Genomic DNA, 26010 nt, shown 5'->3' with positions numbered 1-26010 from the left:
TGTTTTTAGTGTATCCAAAACAAAGTTTAAGGCCTTATTTGTCCGTAACATAGCTTAGGAAAATATTCCTTAGTGATGATTAATCTTATCTTCATGTGTTGTAGCTTATTCTTAGACCAAAGATGGTTAAAGACCATCTACATGGGAGTCAAGTATTATTGGAAATCTAAGTGTGAGGTCTAAGTCTCACATTGAGTAAAAATGAGAAAGTTGAGCACTAGGGTTAAGAGTGGTGTTAATCCCTTATGTATAGGTTGGGCTCATGTCTCATTGGTGTTGTATCTCCCGGTAATCCTTTCTCCAAAGACCCAATAGTGGTATCATAGTCAAATTAAGGTTTTGGGTTAAGAGTGATGTCAATCCCAGATGATCCTCTCTCGAAAGACCCAATAGTAGTATCAGAACCGAAGGTTTGTGTGGTGACCGACTCATACGAGACCTTGTATCGAAAGTCTTCCTAATGGAGGGTTAAGAAAGTGTGTCATGTTATGTGAAAGGTGGTACAAAAAAGAGGTACTTGGTAGTTAGCTCTGAAGACCCATAAACGCATCACCTTAAGGTTTTAGGTTAAGAGTGATGTTAAAGTATTTAGAAGTATTATCAATCCTTTGAATCATAAATTTCCTTTGTTGCAATCTCCATTAAAACTCTTTTTTTTTAAGAATATATGTAGAGTCTACATCTCACATTATATATACAATGGTGGATCTTCACCAAAATTTTTTGGGGAGCCAAAATAATATACTGAAAATTTATATATCTAATATTATTGTGACTAATTCAATAAAAATGAATACATAATCTAGTATATTTATAATTATCAAAGAAATTACACATATCTAAAGGAATGTCTATCATTTTTTCATATTTTTGAACTCATGGTAATTGAATTATAATTAAAATTTTCAGTTAACTTTTTTTAATGTAAATAACCATATTATCTGTAAAATATTCATCTTCCATTTTATTAACGTGCATTTGATTCAAAAAATATTCACAAGCTTTCATTTCATTGTTATGCGATAAGCAACCATATTATCATGTTTTCATCTTCACCAATAGTTTCTCTATCAATTTTAAAAAATAAATTTATTCTTTTGTTTTTCATTAATATACATATTTAAAAATAAGTTTAAAACTAAAAAATAATTTATCAGAATCTAATCAAAAGTTGAGAGACATAATTACTAAAAAAACTATGATAATCAAGTTACAATTAAAAATCACATAGTACATTGTTTCTTCTTCTATATTAATAAAAAATGAATATACAAAAAGGTCATGAGATAAAAAATAATGCTAAATGTTAAGCAAATAGTTCACTATCAAGTGAGATAAGAGAAAGTTATCTTATTTATTTATTTATTTAATAATGGAAGAGAAAATATAAAAAAATGAGGATAGAAATACTGAGTTTATGTCTAACCTTTTTTAATAACAAAAGAAAATAAATAAGCATGAGAGAAGAATACAACATATGAAAAACTCAAAAGACAATGGGAGAGAAAATAAAAAAATATCTTAATAATTTTGTTTCTTTATATATTTAATTTTAGTTTAAAATACATTTTTGCTCCCAATTTTCGTCAAGTTTTGTCAAATAAGTCCTAATTTTGGTTTTGTGTTCAAATAGGTCCCAATTTTCGTCAATTTTGTTCAATTAGGTCCTTTTTTGCTAACACTGTTTAAATCATTAACGGCCATGAACAGTGACTACCACGTGCCAAAGTTATAATGATGTGAATTTTAATATATTATATAAAAATATTTAATAAAAAATGTAAATTTTAATATAAAAATTAAATTTGGTTTCAATTTGGAGAAGTACCAAATTGGTTCATGTTAAAAAAAATTGGGACTAAATTGAATAAAAATAACAAATATAGGGACTAAATTGAATATATAACATTGACTTTAACACGTGGCACACTACTTGGTTGACATGTGGACATTTAAAAAAATTCAAAAAAACCACGAAGTTACACGTGGCAGTCACTGTTCATGGCCGTTAATAATTTAAACGGTGTTAGCAAAAAAGGACCCAATTGAACAAAATTGACGAAAATTAGGACCTATTTGAACACAAAACCAAAATTAGGACCTATTTGAACACAAAACCAAAATTAGGACTTATTTGACAAAACTTGACGAAAATTGTGAAAACCCTCTTTCTCTTTTCTCATTTTCTCTCTATTTGAAAGACCAAAACCAGCTTCCTCCACTTCTCTTCCTCTGCTTCTCATTTCTTCCCCAGCTTCTCCTCCAAAAATAGTTCTTTCACCATTTCTTTGGTTTGCAATCAGACTCCAGAAGAACTACTCTAACAAAACCCTCTGTTGATCCCTCTCCCAGCTCTTTTCCCTCTAGGTGAGTCTCCACCCTTTCTTGGTTCAATTTTGGTCTAAATTTTGAATCTTTGCATCTACCTTGGACTAATTTTAGAATTTTTCCTCTCCCTATGTCTTGGTGATGCAATTCCTTGGGTTGAATTAAGGTTTCTGCCTTTAACAACCAAGTTGACTTCACCAAACTCAAATTCAATGAAAAGGTAAGGGAAGCTAACCCTTTTACTCAATTTTCGTATAGAAAGTGTCCTTGAGAACTTGGATTGTATGATTTTGTGTTTGATTGATGTTTGGATTACTTGTTGTGTGGAATTGGGTTTCTGGCATGAATTTTGTAGCTCTGCATGTGAAAATAGATTGGAATTTTGATGATTTCGCCTAAGCGAGCAGCTCTCACCTGAGCGAAAATATTAGAAAATTCACCCATGTCACTACGCGAGGTTTGACCTAGGCGAACTGGTTTCGCTTGAGCGAGAGATCCTCTCATCTAAGTGAAACAACTTAGCCTGAGTGAGAATTCACTCAGGTTTGGAGTTGCCCTTTGTTTGGGGCCTCGCCCAAGCGAGAGTGACCCGCCTAAGCGAGGTCACCCTCTAGCCTAGGCAAGATTCTCTAGCTTGAGCGAATACCACTGCAGAGTTATGTTATTTCTCTATTTTTAGTGAATAAAGCTTTATTAAATGAAATAATGTGATATTTGTTCATGCTATGCTTGAATTATTATGACTGGTAGTATATAAATATATATACTTGGTGAAATTGCATGGAATTGAATTATAAGAAGATGTGGTTGAACTAGGATTTCAAGGGAATTTCTAAGAGAAGTGTTTAGTGTATGTAAGGACATAACGACTTAGTTTTGGTTGGTATCCTGACGCTCCAATAACCATTAAGACTCATGTAGAGTATAATGGATTATGTCGTGAGGAGTAGCAGGAGGTCCTAGCTATGGACCCGATCAAACTTGAGTGGCGAGAAGCTTGGAGCACCGCGAAGGCCAGCGACGCTTCTAGTGGCGATTAACACCGTTGCCGGCGGCTTTGACGTACTGGGAAGCAGGCGACATTGTGACCTTGAGGCTACAGTAGTGGCTCGCGCATTGGAGAAGAAAGAACGGAAAAAAACCACTGGCGACCCTCTCAGTGAACGGCGACGAGACTGCGGAGACGGACTGGGTCACGACGGCCAAGGGGTCAGTTCGGTGGAGCTTGCGCGACCCAATCGCGGTGGCAGGTGCAGCGGTGGTGAGTTGCAGGGATCATGATGCCTTTCTCTCTTGCAAAAGAAAGAGGTCGTGGGTCGTTGAGGCGTTAACGTCAACGTCTACGCCGACGTTGGTCGATTTCGCCGGCGAGCCAATCACGCGGTGGTGCGATGAAGGTGCAAGAGTTGCGGATTCTGCGAGGACAAGGTCTGCGTGAAGGGGGAAGATTTCAAGAGTTAGGTTCTCGCCAGCATGCCTCCGGTGGTGGCTGGCGTCGACGGCGGCGTTTCTCACCGGCCGCGGGATGTTCAGTGGCAGCACCGCGCTGGAGTTGTGGTGTGCGGAGATTAGGAGGAAGAAGTTGCTAGAAAAGGGGAAGTTTTAGTTTTAACTAGGGTTTTTTAAAAGATTTGAATCTGTTTTCTTCGTGCACCCCCCATCTTAATCTCTGCACCCCTGTTTTCACTTCATACACCTCCATAATTACTAACCTCACACCCTTGCCACACTTGTTTCATGTTTTACTCTGCGGACCCCTTTTTCCTTTATCTCGCACCCCTATTTTAATTTTATGCTGTGAGTACCCACTACTATTTACTAACCTTGCACCCCTGCCACACTTGTTTCATGTTTACTTCATGCACCCTCACATTTACTTCCCACACCCTGCCTGCTCACTGCGTGCACCTCCCATATCTTATAACTTGCACCCCCTATGTCTTTGTTTCTCATTTTTGGGCCTATGTTTATGCATTACTCGCTGCACCTCCCACATTACTCATGCACCCTACTATTGTTGTTTTTTTTAATTTTATCTTTTTTTGTTTTTTTTCTTAAAATAGAGAAAATGAAAATATTTTAAATTATATAAAATTACAAAAAAAATAGAGAAATATAAAAAATGAAAAATGTTCTTTTTTTTGCTTTATTGTGTCTGTCCGGTCGCCTGCACCGTGTGACACTCATTTTCAAAAATACCAAAAATAGTTTTTCTTTCTCTTTTAGTGTCTGTCCGACCGCTTACGTCGTATGACACATATTTTCAAGTAATTCAAAAACACCAAAAATACAAAATTTTCAAAATATAAAAATATCAATATTTTCAAACAAAAATGTCGTTTTTAAGAACTACGTGATCCTTGATTCTCCACTGTGAGATACGTAGGAGCAAGGTTAGTCCTTGTCAAGTTCACCTCCAAAAAATCAAATCATTTCCCAAATAGTTTTTTTTTTAAAATATCTTTTAAAGAACCACGTAACCCTGATTTCTCATTTTGAATGAGAATACGTAGGACCAAGATCAATCCTTGTCGGGCCCAAAAAAATTAAAAAAATATTTTTGTTTCTTTTTAATATTATTGCTTCATTATTTTTGGAAAAATTAACATTTTGAAAACCACATCGACTTTGCATTTTTAATTAAAGGTACCGCCCTCGGGCGAGCGCTGTAGGGTGCTAACACCTTTCCTATGCGTAACCAACTCCCGGATCCAAAAATCTGATTTTTCGCAAACTTTTTTTATTTTTATGGTTTTCCATAGTTTTCCAGAAATAACTATGGTGGCGACTTCAAATCTCTTTTCAAGCCTGTTTTCTTTTTTGTTCTGCCCTTCCCGTCGCGATTTTGGTTGCGACAGTTGGGGACTCTACTGGGGATGCTAGAGAGTCAAGCCATTTATTTAGATATGCGAACTTGATGTGGTTTTTCCTTATGTTTTCTTTCCTCTTTCTTCTTATTTGTTTATTATTGTCTTTATTTTCATGTGTATATATTTGTCTCTTGGAATAATTGCTTGTGAATTGTTTTGCTTATTTTGTTACATATCTGCTTGGGAAAGTTTTTGGTTGTTTTGCATGTGGGGGTTATGGTATGCACCATTCTCTCTCCACACACACACACACACACATATTGTGCATATCATTAATGGGCCTTATACTCGGGTCTGTGTAACTTAGAATTAGAGGGGATTGTGTAGCGGTGCCACAGTAGATGAACTTCCCAAGTGGTCATTGTGAGAACCCCAGCTAGAGTTTGCTTGTTTCCTTGGTACTTCACTCCTTGTTGTATACCAACTGTTGTGGGAAATATCATGAAGTGGGCCATAACTCTAGTGACCTTGATCCTTAAGTTTAGGGAACCATCCCGGTGAGCGCATGTACTTTACCTTAGATCCATTAGGCTCTAAACCTCTGTTAAGGCACAAAGGGAGATTGCTTGCTTTAATCCTCACCTTTTGTGTGCATAATGTACATGTGAATAAGTGCTTATTGAGGCACAATCATGCATAGCATTTTTATACCATACATCATATCTCATGAAAATAGGCGTCCCTCGAGGCGTAAACATGCATTTCACTCTACATATCATGCATGGTGTTTTGAAATAAGTGTATCACATTTCATCATCATATCATGGGAATAAATGCCTCTTGAGGCACATGCATTACATCTCATGTAGGTTTTTTCAATTAGTTGCATATCATGCATAGTACTCTTTAATCGCATCGATATACAAGTGAGTAAGTGCCTCTTAGGCACAAACTTGCGTTGCAATTGTTGTTTTTAGTCATAGTGGCATGTACATAATTTTTTTTAATCCATATCATGCATCTCACCTCATATGAATAAACAGACTCTGCAGAAGAGAGGAAGGAAATAAAAAAGGTTGTCACATTGAGTCACTTGTTTTTCTCGCAAATCATCAAATTCACTTCTTAAAAAAAAGAGAATAATGCGGTGTCACGCTTTTCTGGGGTCAAATGTTTAATCAAGAATAACGACTTGACTTTTTCTTTTGAGACGTTCGTGTGCGCATGGTTTGAAACAGTCCATCCTTCGGCTTCCCTACAATGAAGGATTTGCCCTATCAACATTGACATTACCCAAGTTGATAAACATAAACCCTTAGAGTTGGTAGATTTTCTAAGTTTATCCTTGTCTACACTTGTTGGGTGGTCCTTGAATCCATCGAGACAAAAAAATTCACTAAAAAAAGGGAAAATGAAAAAAGAAGAAAATAAAGTTCGCTAGACTGAAAACCAAAAAAGGCAGTTTTGGCAACAAAAAAAAAAGGGACAAAACATGCTTTGGTCAAATTAGTAGGTTTAATAAATAGATAATGTTTGATATCATATCTTTTGAAGCATTTGTCTAATCTGCATAACATGAGATTTTCAAACTCATCCTTTTTTCATTACATTTCCACCATAAAACCTACATTTTGAATTTCATGGAGGATCAACATAAAAGGGGCACACTGGCTTGGATAGACTGCGAGCAAATATCTTAGCATGAAAATAAAAAATAAAAAATGTCTGCTAGACTGAAGACCTGAAAGGGTGGTTTAGTAAAAAAAAAAAAGACAAGAATAAAAGTAAGGGACAACCTGTAACATGAACTAATTTTCTTCCTGAGTTGAAACTTCTTAAAAGAGAAAATAATCATGTTTTGGAAATGATGTGTGGCCATGTTTCTTTATCATTAAAAATAAAAAATGCCATCCTTTGTTATTACCCCTTTGAGCCTTAAAGAAGCAAATATTTTTCTTTCAAATTACCTTGAACAAGGGTCACCTCACATCGATGGTTTGCACTTTTGTTTGACAAACGGTTCACCAATAAAAAAAATCCATGAGAATCAAAAAGTTTGAAAAAGACAAAAAAAATGATGATGATGATTTGGTTACATCGAGAAGAAAAATGGAGAATCGATGTTTAGAAAAAAGGAGAAATGCTGAACACATAAGAGGCAAATGAATTTATGATGTAGCATTATTCAAAGATCATTCTTCCATAATACCATCACATCTTTTTGAGTTTTTACTATCCATATTTGTTTTCATACCCTTAGCCTTGACCACGATACAAGCATAATAAAGCTCACACAGATCCAAGACTGATTGTCGGTACCTTTCAAAAAGTTTAATTCATGGAAATCATATTGATGTGCTGAAAGGTTTGTCCAAAATAAAAAAAAAGGAAAAATAAAAATTGAAAAGTATGTTTTGAGATTTACTTTTAGTGATTCAAACAGTTTTTCATTCACATGTGCCTAGAGCTCCTTAAAATAAGCCTAATTAGTCAATTAGATAAGGGGCATCCTCCTTCATTGTTTCATTCTCACCCTCTTCATGGATTTCATCTTCATTTCCTACCATATCCTCTGCTCTCAGCCCAAACCTTGTCCAAATTGTCCAACCTTTTTCTCTAAAATTCAAACTAGACAATTGCTTCATATTACCATTCATATGACCAGTCATGGTCACGCTAGGGGCAACTTTTGATGTCCCCATCTTTTTCAACCACTCCATGCCTTACCATAATTGGGGCAGATCAGACAAAATTTGTGCGTCAATCCAAGTCTTCAAATCAGAGAAATCTTTGAACTCCCCTTAATTTGTCTAACCCTTTTCATCATAAATGGAGCAAGTCAAACACATTTTGTACCCTGAGGCCAATCCATACTCTCACACTGGGTCAACTTTTGAAGTCCATGTCATTTTCTTCATGTCATCAATAGCTGGGGCAAGCTCAAACATACTTGGTGCCCTAAGACTAAATCAAACTGGGTTAGCTCCCTAGTCGGTCCTCGTCATCTCATCCAACCCCTTCTAAGCCATCGAAAATTTCATACATGTTGTTTAGATAATGCTTCAAAAGAAATAAAATAAAAAGTTGTTCAATAAATTGATCAGACCAAAGAGTTGATTTCAAAAGTGAAGAAAAAATGAAAGAAAAATAATGTCTCATGAAGAAGGGAACACCTTATTATCTGACCGAACGCAAGTGAAAGAAAAATAAACCAACTGGGGCAATCCTTTTCACCCAATCCTTTCCATTTCCACTACCCCTTTTGAAACAACATCCCTCGTTCATTCAAATTCTTCTCCAAACACCAAAACTGGGGTAGTTTTGTGAGTCTCACATGAATTTCTCACCCCTAATGCTTATAAATCCCCATCTTCTGAAATAAAACCCTTTGTTTGATCAAAATCTTTTGTGTATACTAAAACTAGGGCAGTTTCATGGGTTTCGCGTGAATATCTCACCTTAACATTCATTGATCAATATCCTTATACCCTTTTTCTCATACACCATAACTGGGACAATTTTTGGGATTCTTGTGTTTTTCAACCTGATATTCACATATTGCTTCTCCTTTGAAGGGTGTGTGGAGACAACGTGCCTGCACGACTATCTCAGTCTCCTTCAAACTCTTCCCAAACATTTCTAGCTTTCACTCACTTGTGAATTCAAACATGCATGCACTAATATCATAAAAGAGAAAGTCAAAGATATACTCATTTCAGATGTTAGACCTCGATAAATGTGACATTCCTCACTTTCATGAAACAGTTGGCTCATACTTGCATAGAATAATCAAAAGACAAAATACAACCAACATTGTCTTCATCAGGCATTCAATTTCTCCTGCATATCGAGGTTACGACACCTTGATCCCTGCACCAAGGTTTTGACACCTTGTTTCTAATGCATATCGGGGTTACGACACTCTGATCCCTGCGCCAGGGTTACGATGCCTTGTTTCTCCTACATATTGGGGTTATGACACCCTAATCCCTACACCAAGGTTTTGACACCTTGTTTCTCCTACATATCGAGGTTACAACACCCTGATCCCTGCACTAAGGTTTTGAAATCTTGTCTCTCTTGTCTAAGTTAGGGTTCCTACGCTTTGCCAAGGTTCTACATCTTGTTTTTCACCTTATTAAGTTGGGGTTTCAACATTCTGTCAAAGTTTCAACATCTTATTTGTTCTCTTTGAAAACATGGCTACCAATGTTTGAACGCCTTGTCAACTATCTCTTGCAATCATTACTCCATTTCAAAATAGGTTGATTTTCATCCTACATATCTCCACAACAATTTGTTTGATGATTGAAAAGAGAACAATTGACTCTAGCAAAAATTTTCAAAAGGTAAAGCATAACAAGTTTTTCATCATGCATTCATGCATTTCAGGATCTTGATCTCTACAATAATGTTTTGATCCCTTGTGCTTGAAATAAGAAAACATGCTTTTTAACATGAATAACCATTTGCATGATATATCATCGTTCATGTATTGACACCAGATTCGGAAAGCAAAAACCTTGACATCATGAACAAGCGAACATTTTCATGCATCATACATCCTCAACCATTGTTTCTTCTAAAGGAATCAATCTACAAAAATCATCTTGAGATTTCTTAAATTGTGGATCATCTTCAAAGACCTATATATCCTCTAAGCCCAGTTTCGTACTGGCCACCAAGCTCGGTTTTGTACTGGCCCACCAAGCCCAGTTTCGTACTGGCCACCAAGCCCAGTTTCGTATTGGCCCAACAAGCCCAGTTTCGTACTGGCCCAACAAGCCCAGTTTCGTACTGGCCCACCAAGCCCAATTTCGTATTGGCCCAACAAACCCAGTTTCGTACTGGCCCACCAAGCCCAATTTCGTATTGGCCCAACAAACCCAGTTTCGTACTGGTCCACCAAGCCTAAATCCGTACTGGCCCACCAAGTCCAGTTTCGTATTGGCCTCCAATCCTAACTTAATATGGCCCACAAAGCCCATCTCACTTGGCCCGCTAAGCCTATCTCGCGCCCCTCTACTTAGGAATGGTCAACTCTTGTGTTCCCCTTTCGGACAACGACCCTCTCCTTGGGATTGGTCAAGTCTAGATCCTCCTTTCATCAAGGCCCTCTCCGATGGAATGGTCATTGATTTCTTTCTTTACATCAAGGCCCTCTCCGATGGAATGGTCATTGTTTTCTTTCTTTACATCAAGACCCTCTCCGATGGAATGGTCATTGATTTCTTTTTTATATCAAGACCTTCTCCGATGAAATGGTTATTTATTTCTTTCTTTACATCAAGACCCTCTCCAATGGAATGGTCATTCGTTTTTCTTATGTTTACATCAAGGCCCTCTCCGATGGAATGGTCATTGATTTTCTTATATTTACATCAAGGCCATCTCCGATGGAATGGTCATTGATTTTCTTATGTTTATATCAAGGCCCTCTCAGATGGAATGGTCATTGATTTTCTTATATTTACATCAAGGCCCTCTCCGATGGAATGGTCATTGATTTTCTTATGTTTACATCAAGGCCCTCTCCGATGGAATGGTCATTGATTTTCTTATGTTTACATCAAGGCCCTCTCCGATGGAATGGTCATTGATTTTCTTATGTTTACATCAAGGCCCTCTCCGATGGAATGGTCATTGATTTTCTTATGTTTACATCAAGGCCCTCTCCGATGGAATGGTCATTGATTTTCTTATATTTACATCAAGGCCCTCTCCGATGGAATGGTCATTGATTTTCATATGTTTACATCAAGGCCCTCTCTAATGGAATGGTCATTGATTTTCTTATGTTTACATCAAGGCCCTTTATGATGGAATGGTCATTGATTTTCTTATGTTTACATCAAGGTCCTTTCCAATGGAATGGTCATTGATTTCTTTGTTACAGCAAGACCCTCTCCAATGGAATGGTCATTTATTTCTTTCTTCACATCAAGGCCCTATCCAATGGAATGGTCATTGATTTCTTTGTCACATTAAGACCCTCTCAATTGGAATGGTCATTAATTTCTTTGTCACATCAAGGCCCTTTCCAATGGAATGGTCATTACTTTTTGTCACATTAAGACCCTCTCCTATGGAATGGTTGAGTCTTTTTTTACTTTCCATATCATGACCCTCTTCACGGAATTGGTCATTGTACCCATTTGAGTCGGCTTCTGTTCATCCTCTTCCTCCTTAAAATTCGGACAAAATTGGTGTCTCTATCTTTACTTATGTTTTACTGCGATAATTTGGAAATGTCACATTTTCATATTATCTAATAAAATCTAAGTAAAGAGGGGCAGCTGTGAATACCCAATTTTGTCCGCGTAATACCTTTTTTATTTTTATTTATTTATTTATTCTTATCTTATTTTAATTTTATTTTGATTTGTCATTTCATCTTATTTTACTTTTATTTTATTTTTATTTTGTTTTATTCTTATTCTTATTTTATTTTTATTTTTGTTTTTAAATTTAATTTTTTAATTTTGATTTTAATCATATTTTGTTTACTTTTTTTATTTTGTTTTATTCCTTTTTCAAAAAATATGTATATAAAAAAATGTAAAAAAAATAAAATAGAGGAAGAGGTTAACGTAAGGTCTCTGATAGGTAGGGATGGTAGCTAGCTGGCCATGATCATGATGGCTGAACAAGGAAAGAGCAGGAAGCAGCATCTGCTTTCAGCCTTATCCCACGTCTCGAGGTAGGAAATGAATAGAGCAGATGCACAACAAATATCATCAAGGTCCCTTCATTCAAGGAGACCTTCACCTTCTTCACTCAGGGGGCTTTTTCTCATTCTATTCTCGACAAGATGAAAAACAACACCTTCACCCTCTTGATTCCAACTAAAACACCATAACCCATTATTCCCCTTGATTCACTCAACAAATTCACCTCCTCTCAATCCCTCCATTATCACTTTCATCTTGAACCTGCACAAAACCACCATAACAGAATAGTAAAGCAGAGAAGAACAAAAATTGTCGGCGGCATTATCGCCTGCAAATCAGGGTGCGAACAGGCTGAGTGACGGCTACTCCGATTGGGGGCGCGATGGTAAGGCTTGGTGGCGTAGCTTCCAAACCCAGTGTGGCTCGCGCGAGAAGAGGTTCGAGAAGATTGGAGCACCGCGAAGGCCAGCGACGCTTCTAGTGGCGATTAGCACCGTTGCCGACGGCACTGACGTACCAGGAAGTAGGCGACGTTAGGACCTTGAGGCTACAGTAGTGGCTCGTGCATTGGAGAAGAAAAAACAGACAAACACCAATGGCGGCCCTCTCAGTGAACGACGACAAGACTGCGAAGACGGACTGGGTCACGACGGCCAATGGGTCAGTTCAGTGGAACTTGCGCAACCCAATCGCGGTGGCAGGTGCGACGGTGGCCGGTGCGGCAGTGGCAGGTGCAGCGGTGGTCAGTGCGGCGGTGGTGAGTTGCAGGGATCATGATGCCTTTCTCTCTTGCGGAAGAAAGTGGTCGTAGGTCGAGGAGGCGTTAACGTCAACGTCCACGCCCACGGTGGTTGATGTCGCCAACGAGCCAGTCACGCGGTGGTGCGATGAAGGTGCAACGGCTGCAGATTTTGCGAGGACAAGGTCTGCGTGAAGGGGAAAGATTTGGAGAGTTAGGTTCTCGCCGGCATGCCTCCGGTGGTGGCTGGCGTCGACGGTGGCGTGTCCCGCCGGCCACGGGATGTGCAGTGGCAGCACCGCGCTGGAGTTGTGGTGTACAGAGATGAGGAGGAAGAAGCTGCCAGAAAAGGGGAAGTTTTAGTTTTAATTAGGATTTTTTAAAATATTTGAACCTATTTTCTTCGTGCACCCCCATCTTAATCTTTGCACCCCTGTTTTCACTTCGTAGACCTCCATAATTACTAACCTCGCACCCTTGTCACACTTGTTAAATGTTTTACTCTGCGCACCCCCTTTTCCATTATCTCGCACCCCTATTTTAATTTTATGCTGTGAGTACCCCCTACTATATACAAACCTCCCACCTTTGCCACACTTGTTTCATGTTTACTTCATGCACCCTCATATTTACTTCACACACCCTGCCTACTTACTGCGTGCACCTCCCATATCTTATAACTTGCACCCCTTATGTCTTTGTTTCTCATTTTTGGGCCTATGTTTATGCATTACTCACTGCACCTCCCACATTACTCATGCACCCTACTATTGTTGTTTTTGTTTACTTTTATCTTTTTTTTGTTTTTTTTTCTTAAAATAGAGAAAATAAAAATATTTTAAATTATATAAAATTACAAAAAAAAAGAAAAATATAAAAAATGAAAAATGTTCGTTTTTGATTTACTGTGTCTGTCCGGTCGCTCGCACCGTGTGACACTCATTTTCAAAAATACCAAAAATAGTTTTTCTTTCTCTTTTAGTGTTTGTCCGGCCGCTCGTGTCGTTTGACACATATTTTCAAGTAATTCAAAAAACACCAAAAATCAAAATTTTCAAAATATAAAAATATCAATATTTTCAAACAAAAATGTCGTTTTTAAGAACTACGTGATCCTTGATTCTCCATTATGAGATACGTAGGAGCAAGGTCAGTCCTTGTCAGGTTCACCTCCAAAAAATCAAATCATTTCCCAAATAGTTTTTTTTAATATCTTTTAAAGAACCACGTAACACTGATTTCTCATTTTGAATGAGAATACGCAGGACCAAGGTCAATCCTTGTCAGGCCCAAACAAATTAAAAAAATATTTTTGTTTCTTTTTAATATTATTGCTTCATTATTTTTGGAAAAATTAACATTTTGAAAACCACATCGACTTTTCATTTTTAATTAAAGATACCGCCCTCGGGCGGGCGCTGTAGGGTGCTAACACCTTCCCTATGCGTAACCGATTCCCGAATCCAAAAATCTGGTTTTTCGCAAACTTGTTTTATTTTTATGGTTTTCCATAGTTTTCCAGAAATAATTATGGTGGCGACTCCAAATCTCTTTTCAAGCATGCTTTCTTTTTCGGTCCGCCCTTCCTGTCGTGATTCCGGCTGCGACAGTTAGCTTACCCTTCTTGTTTGTGCTGGTTCTTTTTATGTATGTCCTCTTTTGCAATGATCACCTATGAATTGGTGTGAGCAGAGAAGAATCCAAGTGAAGAAACTCCCCTCTTGGACAAGAGTTGACCCACGACTAGGGATGCCTGATAGTAGTTTTGTTCATGCTTTGGAATAGAGCTTTTGGATGTATATGTTACATTTTCCTTACATAGGTCATACTTATAGTTTGCGACTTATATGGTTACTTTGGATGACTGTATTATCATCATGTATGGTCTATTCTGACTATCTGCTTTGCTCGATCATGATATGATGTTTTGTTTAGTAGCTTAAAAACTATTAAATGGGATGTTACATTTTTTGTATCAGAGCAGTAGTTCCTTTAAGATCTGTGGGTGTGAGCTTGCTTAGTTTTTGTTGCATGTTCCTCTTAATGTCTTTGGCATGGTTTTGGTATCTGTTAGTCGGACTAATGGTTCTCTCTCTGTGTGGTCAGAAAGTTATGGAACCTAGGCCTCCTCCTCCTCCTCTTCCAAACCCAAATAATCCTCATTTGGTGGGAGCAATTGAGGTGATGATTGCAGCCATGCAACAACAAAATGCTAACATGGGCAGATTTCACACCTTGAAGATGGTAGAGGATTGACAGTGCAGGAAGTTTTAAAATGGGTTGAGAGGTGATCTCAAACTCATGGTGGCCCCGCTCTCTATCAAGGAATTCCTTGCCTTGGTAGAGAAGGCAAGAGTAATGGAGAAATTAAAGGCTGAAGTTGAAGCTCAGTACTGGCCTCAGCAACGAGTGGGGGGACCATCTGGGTCCGTGAGTAGACATGATGATAGAAGGAAACCATACTCTAGGCCTCAGCCTCAGGGGCCTAGGAGCTTCTCACCATAGTGCTTCCTTTGTGGGGGACCCCATATGAAGAATGCGTGCCCCCAACTCTCTAGCAGGAGGACGTGTCACGGTGGTGGCAAGGAGGGTCACTTCATCAGAGATTGCCCAGCCGGTAGGAGTGTAGTGCCGAGGCCTCCAACACAGTCTCAATCATAACAAATGAGGGGAGGTGCAAGGCGTCATGCAGTTAGCCGAGTGTACGGCATGACGGGTGTAGAGGCGGTTGGATAAGGTAACCACATCATAGGGTTTTGTGTGATTGTTGGTAGGAGCTTGCATGTTTTATATGATTCTGGAGTGACACACTCATTTGTATAAGAATCTAATGTGGTAGAGTTGGGCCTTCCGGTGAGGGAACTCCAGTATGACCTAGTGGTGTCCACGCTTGCTTCTGGGATGGTCAGAACCTCGACAGTGTGTGCTAGGTGTTTGATCGAGGTTGAGGGACGCAAGTACAGGGTAAACCGTATCTGTTTACCTTTGGAAGGGTTAAATGTAATCTTGGGAGTGGATTGGCTATCTGCCAATCGCATTCTCATTGATTGCAATGAGAAGAAGGTCTTATTCCCTAGCTTGGAAGATGAAGATCAGTTGATGTCCTCACAATAGGTGGATAAAGCAATCAAGGAGGGATCTCAGTGTTTCTTAATTCTGACTCAACTATTTGTTGAGAAGGGAGGCAAAAATATTGAGACACCTGTAGTGAGGGACTTCTCAGACGTGTTCCCTGAGGATGTGCTTGGCTTACCCCCTCCTAGGGAGATAGAGTTCTCCATTGATATGGTGCTAGGAGTAGGGTTAGTGTCAATAACACCTTACTGAATGGCTCTTGCTGAACTAGTTGAGCTGAAGAAGTAGATAGAAGAACTGCTAGAGAAATAGTTTATCAGACTAAGCGTGTCACCTTGGGGAGCGCTAGTGTTGTTGGTTAAAAAGAAAGACGACAATTATAGGCTCTGTGTGGATTACAAGCAGCTAAACAAGTTAACCATCAGGAACAAATATCCTTTGCCAAGGATAGACGACTTGATGGATCAGTTGCACGGAGATGTGGTGTTTTCTAAGATCGATCTGAGATAAGGATACCATTAGATTCGAGTCAAGTCTGATAATGTACAGAAGACCACTTTCAGGTCCAAATATGGGCATTACGAGTACGTAGTGATGCCTTTTGGGGTGACTAATGCTCTGGCCTTGTTCATGGACTATATGAACAGAATCTTCAGGCCATTCCTAGACAAGTTCGTGGTGCTTTTCCTCGACGACATCTTCATATACTCTCAAAGTCATTAGGAGCATACAGAGCATCTAAGGACAGTTTTGAGCATCTTGAGAGAGAAGCAATTGTATGTGAAACTGTCAAAGTGTGAGTTTTGGATGACCACAGTCCAATTCTTGGGGCATATGATCTCAGCTTAGGGCATATCTGTGGATCCATCCAAGGTGGAAGTTGTGTTAAAGTGGGAGCATCCTAAGTCAGTGACTGAAATAAGAAGCTTCGTGAGGTTGGCTGGCTACTATAGGAGGTTCATTGAGGGATTCTCTAAGATAGTAACACCCTTGACACAACTGACTCGCAAGGATCAACCTTTTGCTTGGACTGACCAATGTGAAGAGAGCTTCTTAGAGTTGAAGCAAAAGTTGACTAGTGGCCCCATGTTAGTAATTCTTGATACCGGTAGACCTTTTGAGGTTTACTGTGATGCTTCCCATTAGGGATTATGGTGTGTTCTGATGCAAGACCAGAGGGTAGTTACCTATGCCTCAAGGTAGTTGAAGAATCATGCGAAGAACTACCCCACGCATGACTTGGAGCTAACAATTGTGGTATTTGCCTTGAAGATCTGGAGACATTGTTTGTATGGTGCACAGTTCCAGGTTTTCAGTGACCACAAGAGCCTGAAGTACCTGTTTGACCTGAAATATTTAAACATGAGGCAGAGACGGTGGATGGAGTTCTTAAAAGGCTTTGACTTTGAACTGTTGTATCACCCAAGAAAAGCAAATGTGGTGGCTGGTGCCTTGAGCAGAAAAAAAGTTCATGCATCTTACATAATGATTAAGGAGTTGGACTTGGTGGAACATTTCAGAGATATGTGGTTGCAGGTGGTCTTAGGAGAGGGTATCATTAGATGCAATCATCTAGTGGTGTCTAATGATTTCCTTGGTTTGATAAAGGAAAGGCAACTGTTGATCCCAAGTTACAGAAAACAGTGGAGTTGCTTGGCACCGAGAAAGCCAAAGACTTTGTGATGGGAGGTGATGGGGTGTTAAGATTCAGAGGCAGAGTTTGTAGGAACATGGAGGTGAAGGGTATGATTCTCGAAGAATGGCATAAGAGTCGTTTTAGCATGCACCCCGGCATGACTAAAATGTATCATGATCTGAGGGAATTTTTCTGGTGGTCAGGCATGAGGCAAGATGTTGCCCAATTTGTGTCATCCTGCTGACCTGTCAGAAGGTCAAGGCAGAGCATCAGAGACCTGGAGGGATGCTGCAACAGCTGGAGATACCAAAGTGGAAGTGGGATAGCATTGTTATGGATTTTGTTACCCACTTGCCACGAACTATGAGGAGCCACGATGCCATCTGGGTTATAGCGCCCTTTTTCTAGTAGTGAATATGCGGATGTCCATGGAAAAGTTGGCGTAGTTGTATGTTAGTGAGATCGTGAGGTTGCATGGAGTGTCGTCGAGCATAGTCTCAGATCGAGACCCACGATTCACATCCCGTTTTTGGCAGACATTACAGAGTTCCTTGGGCAACAGATTGGCTATGAGCTCAACTTATCACCCAGACAGATGGTCAGTCCGAGAGGACAATCCAGTCACTTGAGGACCTCTTGCGGACGTGCGTGTTGGACCATCTGGGTGCCTGGGATGAGGTCCTGCCTTTGGTGGAGTTTACCTATAATAACAGCTTCCATGCAAGCATTGGCATGACGTCAGATGAAGCTCTTTATGGCAGGAGGTGCAAGACTCCCTTGTGCTGGTACCAAGATGGGAAGTTAGTGGTAGTGGGACCAGAATTCCTGAGGTAGACTACTGAGAAGGTCAAGTTCATACAAGGAAAAATGAAAGCATCCTAGAGTAGGCAGAAATCCTATGATAATAAGAGAAGAAGACCTTTGGAGTTTGCACCTGAGACCATGTTTTCTTGAGAATTACCCCGACCACTAGTGTGGGAAGGGCAATTCACTCTAGGAAGCTGTCTCCTAAGTTCATTGGTCCATATCAGATCTTGAGAAGGATTGGACCGGTGGCTTATGAGATCGCCTTGCCTCCCCAATTGCCCAACCTTCACTCGGTGTTTCACGTTTCGCAGTTAAGGAAGTATGTGCCTGACCCATCTCATGTGCTTGAGGTGGAAAACTTGCAGAATAAAGGAGATCTTTCAGTGGAGGTTCAACCTGTTGGTCTTGGTGATGTCTAGACAAGGCAGCTCAGAGGGAAGTCCATCAGTCTAGTCCAGGTCATCTAGGACATGAGGATGGGTGATTCACTTGGGAATTAGAAAAGGACGTGAGAAAGTCATACCCCCACATGTGCTCTGGTAGGTCTCAATTTTCGGGTCAAAAATTTTTGTTGTTGGGGGGAATATGAAACCCATCTTTTTCTTTTCTCATTTACTCTCTGTTTGACAGACCAAAACCAGCTTCCTCCACTTCTCTTCCTCTGCTTCTCATTTCTTCCCCAGCTTCTCCTCCAAAAATAGTTCTTTCACCATTTCTTTGGTTTGCAATCAGACTCTAGAAGAACTACTCCAACAGAACCCTCTGTTGATCCCTCTCCCAGCTCTTTTCCCTCTAGGTGAGTCTCCACCCTTACTTGGTTCAATTCTGGTCTGAATTCTGAATCTTTGCATCTGCCTTGGATTAATTTTAGAATTTTTCCTCTCCCTGTGTCTTGGTGATGAAATTCCTCGGGTTGAATTAAGGTTTCTGCCTTTGACTTCACCCAACTCAACTTCAGTGAAAAGGTAAGGGAAGCTAACCCTTTTACTTAATTTTCATATAGAAAGTGTCCTTAAGAACTTGGATTGTATGATTTTGTGTTTGATTGATGTTTGGATTACTTATTGTGTGGAATTGGGTTTCTGGCATGAATTTCGTAGCTCTGCATGTGAAAACAAATTAGAATTCTGATGATTTCGCCCAGGCAAGCTGCTCTCGCCTGAGCGAAAATATCAGAAAATTCACCCTTGTCACTGCGCGAGGTCTCGCCTAGGTGAGTTGGCTTCGCTTGAGCGAGAGATCCTCTCGTCTAAGTGAAACAACTTAGCCTGAGCGAGAATTCGCTTAGGTTTGGAGTTGCCCTCTATTTGGGGCCTCGCCCAGGCTAGAGTGACCTGCCTAAGCCAGATCACCCTCTAGCTTAGGCGAGATTCTCTAGCTTGAGCGAATACCACTGCAGAGTTATGTTATTTCCCTATTTTAAGTGAATAAAGATTTATTAAATGAAATAATGTCATAATTGTTCATTCTATGCTTGGATTATTATGATTGGTAGTATATATATATATATATATATATATATATATATATATATATATATATATATATATATATATATATATATATACATCTATACATGGTGAACTTGCATGGAATTGAATTATGAGAAGATGTGGTTGAACTAGGATTTCAAGGGAAATTCTAAGGGAAGTGTTTAGTGTGTGTAAGGACATGAGGACTCAGTTTTGGTTGGTATCCTAACACTCCAATAACCATTAAGACTCATGTAGAGTATAATGGATTATGTCGTGAGGAGTAGCAGGAGGTCCTAGTCTATGGACCCGATCAATCATAGACGCAAAAGGGACTTACCTTGGGAGTGGTTGGGTGATAACCCCTTGAGCCCAAACTCTGCAGAGTTTGGGAACCTTCACAGGTGCAAGCCACCAAGATATCCAATGTCGCTTACATAATTCGGATTTTGAGTCTAAAGTCATGTAACTGTGTTGTGTTGTGGTGGATTATAATTCTGATGGATGTGAAAATACTTGCTTATAGTTATAATTGAACTGTATGATTTCTCTTCTTTTAGTTAGCTTACCCTTCTTGTCTGTGCTGGTTCTTTTTGTGTATGTCCTCTTATGCAATGATCACCTATGAATTGGTGTGAGCAGAGAAGGATCCAGGTGAAGATACTCCCCTCTTGGATAGGAGTTGATCTGCGGCTAGGGATGCCTAATAGTAGTTTTGTTCATGCTTTGGAATATAGCTTTTGGATGTATATGTTACATTTTCCTTAGCATAGGTCATACTTATATTTTGTGACTTATACGGTTTCTTTGTATGACTGTATTAACTTCATGTATGGTCTATTCTAACTATCTACTTTGTTCTATCATGATATGATATTTTGTTTAATAACTTAAAATTTATTAATGAGATGTTACAAATATTGGAAACAAAAAGATATTTTAACATTAATTTTATGTTTTATTATTTATTATTGTACTTTATAAAATAAATAAAAAATACTTAATTTAATTTTTATTAATTTTGAATATAATATTATTTAATTTAAAAAAATACAAATAATTTAAAAAAATTTAAAAATTTATATAATTTAAAAAAATTAAATATAAAATAATGAAAAAAAATAAAAAAAGATTTGGGAGGGGTGTGGCCCGCCTGCCCCTTCCAACTTCCGCAACTGTATATATAGATGATAAAGTTAAATAATATTTAAAAAGGAGAACTAATAAATTATTGTCATAAAGTTGTAAAGTTTTAAAGTTTTAAATTGAAGGTGTGTGAACGTAGAAAATCTCTTTTGAAATACCTATCATTAAGATTTTTAATTCTAACTTCGGTGATGTCCCTAAAGCTCCTCCACCTCATAATAATAATTGGTGTGCTCTCTTAAAACAATAATTGTTGAACCACTGTTAGAAAATGAGATTATGAAAGTGAAAGCACCTTCAACTTGGAATCCAGTGACCCTTCATATCCATGATCAAGAGTTCCACTTATATTATGTTGTTTGTAATGATAAAACAAGAGAAGAGATGTTACACTAAAGTTTGTTATTTTAAGTGATAGAAAATAATTAAAATAATTAAAGACAGGATTTACTTTGAGGTCTTTTGTCAGAATGGTGTAGCATAATTCTTGAGAGAACTTTTTCAGAAATATAAACATGTTAAAATAGTCTTCAATAAGTATTTATAATTAATAATGATGTGGTGCAGGGAGCAAAAGACTTGATCAAGTAACTCAATTCTGAATAAGTTGTGCTTTTTCGGTTTAGTTTCACTCTATGTTGGACTAGGAAACCAAAAAGTCACTTTAGTGCAATCTAAAATAAATAAATTTAATACAAAAAATTTAAAAGATAAAACATGCTCATTTAATATTTAAATCATATTAATAAAGTTTGTTTTAATTTTTACATAGTGATTTCATATAATATATATATATATATATATATATATATATATATATATATATAATTCATGTATTCGTTTGAATAAAGAAACTGTTACTCACAAAAATTAAACATCATTAATATTTTAAAAAGATCTGTCCTTAAGTCTGCTTTTAAGGTTGACATAAGCTTATTTGAACTGCCAGATAAGTTGATCAGACAGCAAATAAGTCGATCTTTTCCTACTCTGATTTGTTTTATAGCTTTCTTTGAACTTTATCAAATTAATGTTAATAAAATAATTTTCACAAGTTATCTTTTTTAGAACCGAATATTGGAAATTGAGTTGTACCTGGATACCAATCACTCTTTTCTCAAATAATTATACTACACACAATATATAATAACGCAGTGTCTTTTCATACAAAAAACGTATAACTTTCGAAATTGTAGTTTCTGTTATTATATTTAATGAATACATGTTCCCCTGAATGTACAATTAAAAATTGTAACATTTCGAATTTTTAAACATGAAGATCAAAATGACGGTTAATGTGATCTATTTTCATTTTTAATAAATTAACAAATAAATACTTTCTATATATAATTGGACATTAAATTCCGTTCTTATTTATGTGTGCTATATTTTCAATGAAATTTCGAAGCTCTTTTATGACTGAACTTTCCATCCAATGAACAAAATATCTTTTCTTCGTCATTGGCTACGTCCTGTTATTTGGACCTTTGACATTAGTATGATTTGCCACATTCTTTCATTTATTTTACTTGGATTTTTTTTTCAATATAGTACCATTTTAATTCCAATAAATATCTCCAATTTTTACAGTATCATTAAAAGAAAAAGTAATAGTGCTCAGAATTTCTAGTAGGAGAAATCAAACATGGTCTCTATCTGTGTTAAAGGATGTCAGCCAATATTAACATGTTTCACAAACGTTTGGGAGGGACATACTGCACACGCTCGTCCTCGCATATAGCCTGTAAATAAATAAATAAATAAATATATAAACAAATTTATCATAATGTAACAAGCAATTCATTACTTCAATGGCCTCAATCTAGTTATCAAAGAACTTCATCAAAACTCCAACTCCCCAGGAAACTTTATTGAACATAACCCAGCTCAACTTCAGAGCTTCCCTTCCAATATTTTGGATTTCAAAAAATGAGGTTTTCAGCAAACAAAGCATTAAATCGCCATATATTATAACACCCCACTATCTGCAATAGCGGTAGAAGGCAAACCTAAGTAGGCAATCTACAAAAAAAGGTAGATGATGGAGTTTTTTTTATTTGTTATCTTTTATCCATGAGCATTCATTTTATTTGGAACTACACCCTCCTCCTCTGTTCCAACACTAGAACTTTATTTTAGCAAGACTGGTCTAGGGGCCCATAAATATTGTGGCTGGATGAATTGGCTAAGTCATCATTTGATGATTGCCTAACCCTGTACTAGAAAAGAAATAACTATGAATCCCCTTTAAAAGAATATCATAATATATTTTGAAATCCATCACAAGTAATATACTATGCAATCTATATCTATATCATAGAAATAGAAATATACCAACCTGCATCTCCTCTGGAAGTGCCTCCGAGACAGCAAGAGTATAAACACCAGGAGCGAATTTTCCTGCAACCCAAATTTTACAACTTAACGTCAATACAAGTTTTCAATCTAGATAGAAATTCAGTCTAAAAAAACATAATAACTAAATAAACACATTAACAAATCTCTACGGTGTTTTTCCTTTAGACGTTAATCTTTATGCGACTTATCATGATCCAGTTCTATTGTATATAAACACATAACAGAAAACAGTAGTATCAAGCAAACAACAAAGTAAAAAACACCCTCCGTCATTATATTTATCTTATTCAACTTCAAGTTCATGCATCTTCAAATCATGTCTTAGATCATGAAAATATGATTATAAAGTTAAAGAATGCGAAAAAGGAAAAAACTTAATCATAAAGAAAATGTCATGATGCATATTCCACAGTACTACTCCCATCTCATCATAATGCTGCTAAGGACAAACATGTTTTTTAGTCTCTTGTCTTTTCATTAAATTCGTTTTGGTTATTTGTCTTTCAAAGATCATTTTTGTCTTTGAAAAGAATATGAAATTATATTTTTTTCACCCTATTTTCACCTTGTTTATAGCGCTTTAGATTCAAATATTAATTGGTTTCCAAAGATTCCATATACTTGAATCTAAAATAAAATATTTTTATGAATAAGTAAAAAAAAATAGTTCAAAATTGGTCCTCAAAATCAAGTGATTGCTGTTCCCAGAAGACATCAACTCAAAAAATGATATATAAAAGGACCAAAATGAATCTTTTAAAAGTTAAAGGATCAAAAGGACAAGGGGCCGAAAATATATTTTAGTTGAGGGTATGGAAAGGAAAAATTATGATCATTGCAACCAGAGATGAATGAACATACCAATGCGCAACCATCGGGCAGCCCAGCTGCGAGAGGGATCCATAACAGAAATGATCCTGTTGAGCAATTAAATGGGAGAAGAAAATAAAAAATTAGTACTGAGAGAACAAAAAAAAAAAGTGGAGGAATTTGGACGAAAAACAATCGGCACCAACTAACCCATTAAAATTAGGAGTAGTGCATTCAACAACACGCTCATGATCTTCTTCCATCTTAAAGAACTGGCAGTTCTCACAGCCTGACTCTCGGAACTGTGAAACAACAGCAGAAAGTGTAAACAAATAAAAAAAAATGCAACAAAAAATGTTAGAATGGTAAAAGACCTGATCATAGGTTTTGACAAGGCGGCAACGAAGACATGCCCTCAACTCATGGCCAAAGCTAGTAGGAATTTGTGCAGGTGCAATTGCCATTTTCTGTAAAGCTCACTGATAGACAGACCAATAGAAAACTAGGGTGAGTTAAATGGAAAGAATTAGGATTAGGCTAAAAGAAATTTCATTCACGCCTCAAATTATCAAAGTTAGTGTTCACAACATCAGTATCCACAGATCTACTAAATGCAACTCTTTAGCCAAGTGGGCATTTTTAATTTTTCTTTTGGCCAATTCTCCTGCCGTGTTTTGTATTCATCTTGGGTTTAGGTTATATTGGGCTCACTATCATTACCTGGAAGTCCTTAACCTCAGAGTGGAGGAAAGCTAGGAGTTATAAGGTTGGCTTGATGGTTGAATTGGAATTTGTAAGGGAGGGTGGGAGGAGTTAATTCCTCCCACAAACATAATACTAACAACTAATATTTGCGATAAAACAAAAATGGAGGAAAGCTACAAGCATGGGGCAGGTCAACCATTGGGATGAGTATCTTGAGTGTGACTTTTTGATAGAATTAAATACCTATATCTCGGAATCTTATATTTTGTAAATTCTAGCTCATGTTTGATTCAGATTTTGCTCTAGTGCTAGGAACTAAACTGAAATTAAATAAAAACATAAAGAACCAAATTGAAAATTTACCCTAATAATATATGCAAAACTCATGGATCAGATAATACCGACATCTAAACTTTGCATGTGAAGCAGTTCAAAATGTACAAATAGTATCATCCTAGACAGAATATAAGTCTGACACTGATGTTGAGAATTTGGAATTTGTGTGTGAATATGTTGGTGCATCCCTCTTCTTATAAAGATGCTCAAGGGAATACTGTTAGAGAGGTTGCTGCTCAACCAATTTCAAATTCAATGTACCAGAATGGAAGAAAAGCTAAGAGAGTAAACTGCTCAAAACGTACAGTGAGCCTAGCTAATGATTTTCTGAGGTGAGATCGCATGCACCCAACCTATCTACTGCATACAAATTTTTCGCTTCAGAACACTAAGGCTCGTGCTACGAAAATCTAGGTTAAGTGTTCAATTCTATTCTCATGATATATAAATTAATTGTGTGGCAATGACCAATTCAAATGCAGTAGAAGGTGAAAGAAATCAACAGATACTGCAATTAGGGCACAGCTGCAAGCTAGGTGACAAAATTCCGTCCCAAAATATTTGCGAAGCCATAACGGGTTATGGCGGAAGCATCACCAACAAAAGACAACCATAGAAATTCAAATTCAAATAAAAATAAAAACCAAAGCAAAACACACCATGAGCAAAAATGAAAAAGAAAAGACAAAAAAAAAAAGAGGACGAACCACGATAGGTGGACGACGGGAAGACCCAGGCGGGTGGAGCAGCTGCAAAAGGATGAATCAAGTGACCGCCGCGGTGGCACAAGGCGCAGGTGTCTGCGGCGACACGGCAAGGCGGAGTCGACGACAAAGTGCGTTTGGTTGGGCGTGATTAAGTGAGAAGAATGATAGTTCTCTTAAGCGTGAGAATGAATGAAAAGGATGATGTATTTATAGAATTTTATAGACTCAAAGATAATAATTAATTGTTATATTATAAGATAAAATATATTATACAATTTTAAGATATTAAATAATTAATTATTATATTATAAAAATATTCTTTTTAAATACTTTAAAGATAAAATATAATAATAAAATATTATATTATAACATATAATCTCGAAATAGTTTAGATAATAATAAATTGAAAT

At 37.5% G+C, this 26010-nt stretch overlaps 1 protein-coding gene across 1 annotated transcript; it reads right to left on the bottom strand.

Annotated features, from left to right (window-relative positions):
- Window positions 1-22186: 22186 nt before the first annotated feature.
- Window positions 22187-25785, bottom strand: LOC114173014 (transcription elongation factor SPT4 homolog 2). The gene is made up of 6 exons (XM_028057203.1): window positions 25601-25785; window positions 24227-24331; window positions 24063-24154; window positions 23904-23959; window positions 23023-23084; window positions 22187-22426 (listed from the first exon to the last, which is right to left on the bottom strand). The coding sequence occupies exons 2-6, from the start codon at window positions 24314-24316 to the stop codon at window positions 22376-22378; spliced, it is 351 nt and encodes a 116-aa protein (XP_027913004.1). The 5' UTR covers window positions 24317-24331; window positions 25601-25785; the 3' UTR covers window positions 22187-22375.
- Window positions 25786-26010: the final 225 nt, after the last annotated feature.

The sequence above is a fragment of the Vigna unguiculata genome, chromosome 2 (assembly GCF_004118075.2).
Source record: "Vigna unguiculata cultivar IT97K-499-35 chromosome 2, ASM411807v1, whole genome shotgun sequence".
NCBI lineage: Eukaryota > Viridiplantae > Streptophyta > Magnoliopsida > Fabales > Fabaceae > Vigna > Vigna unguiculata.
This window is presented reverse-complemented; position numbering and strand designations above follow the sequence as displayed.

Bases quoted from the DNA above. Each gene is read 5' to 3' on its own strand.
- LOC114173014 (XM_028057203.1), bottom strand. From the start codon at position 24,316: ATGGCAATTGCACCTGCACAAATTCCTACTAGCTTTGGCCATGAGTTG. The intron at 24,155-24,226 runs GTCTTTTACCAT...GTTGTTTCACAG, and splicing joins TTGTCAAAACCTATGATCAG to TTCCGAGAGTCAGGCTGTGA. The intron at 23,085-23,903 runs GTATGTTCATTC...TTTGGGTTGCAG, and splicing joins TGCCCGATGGTTGCGCATTG to GAAAATTCGCTCCTGGTGTT.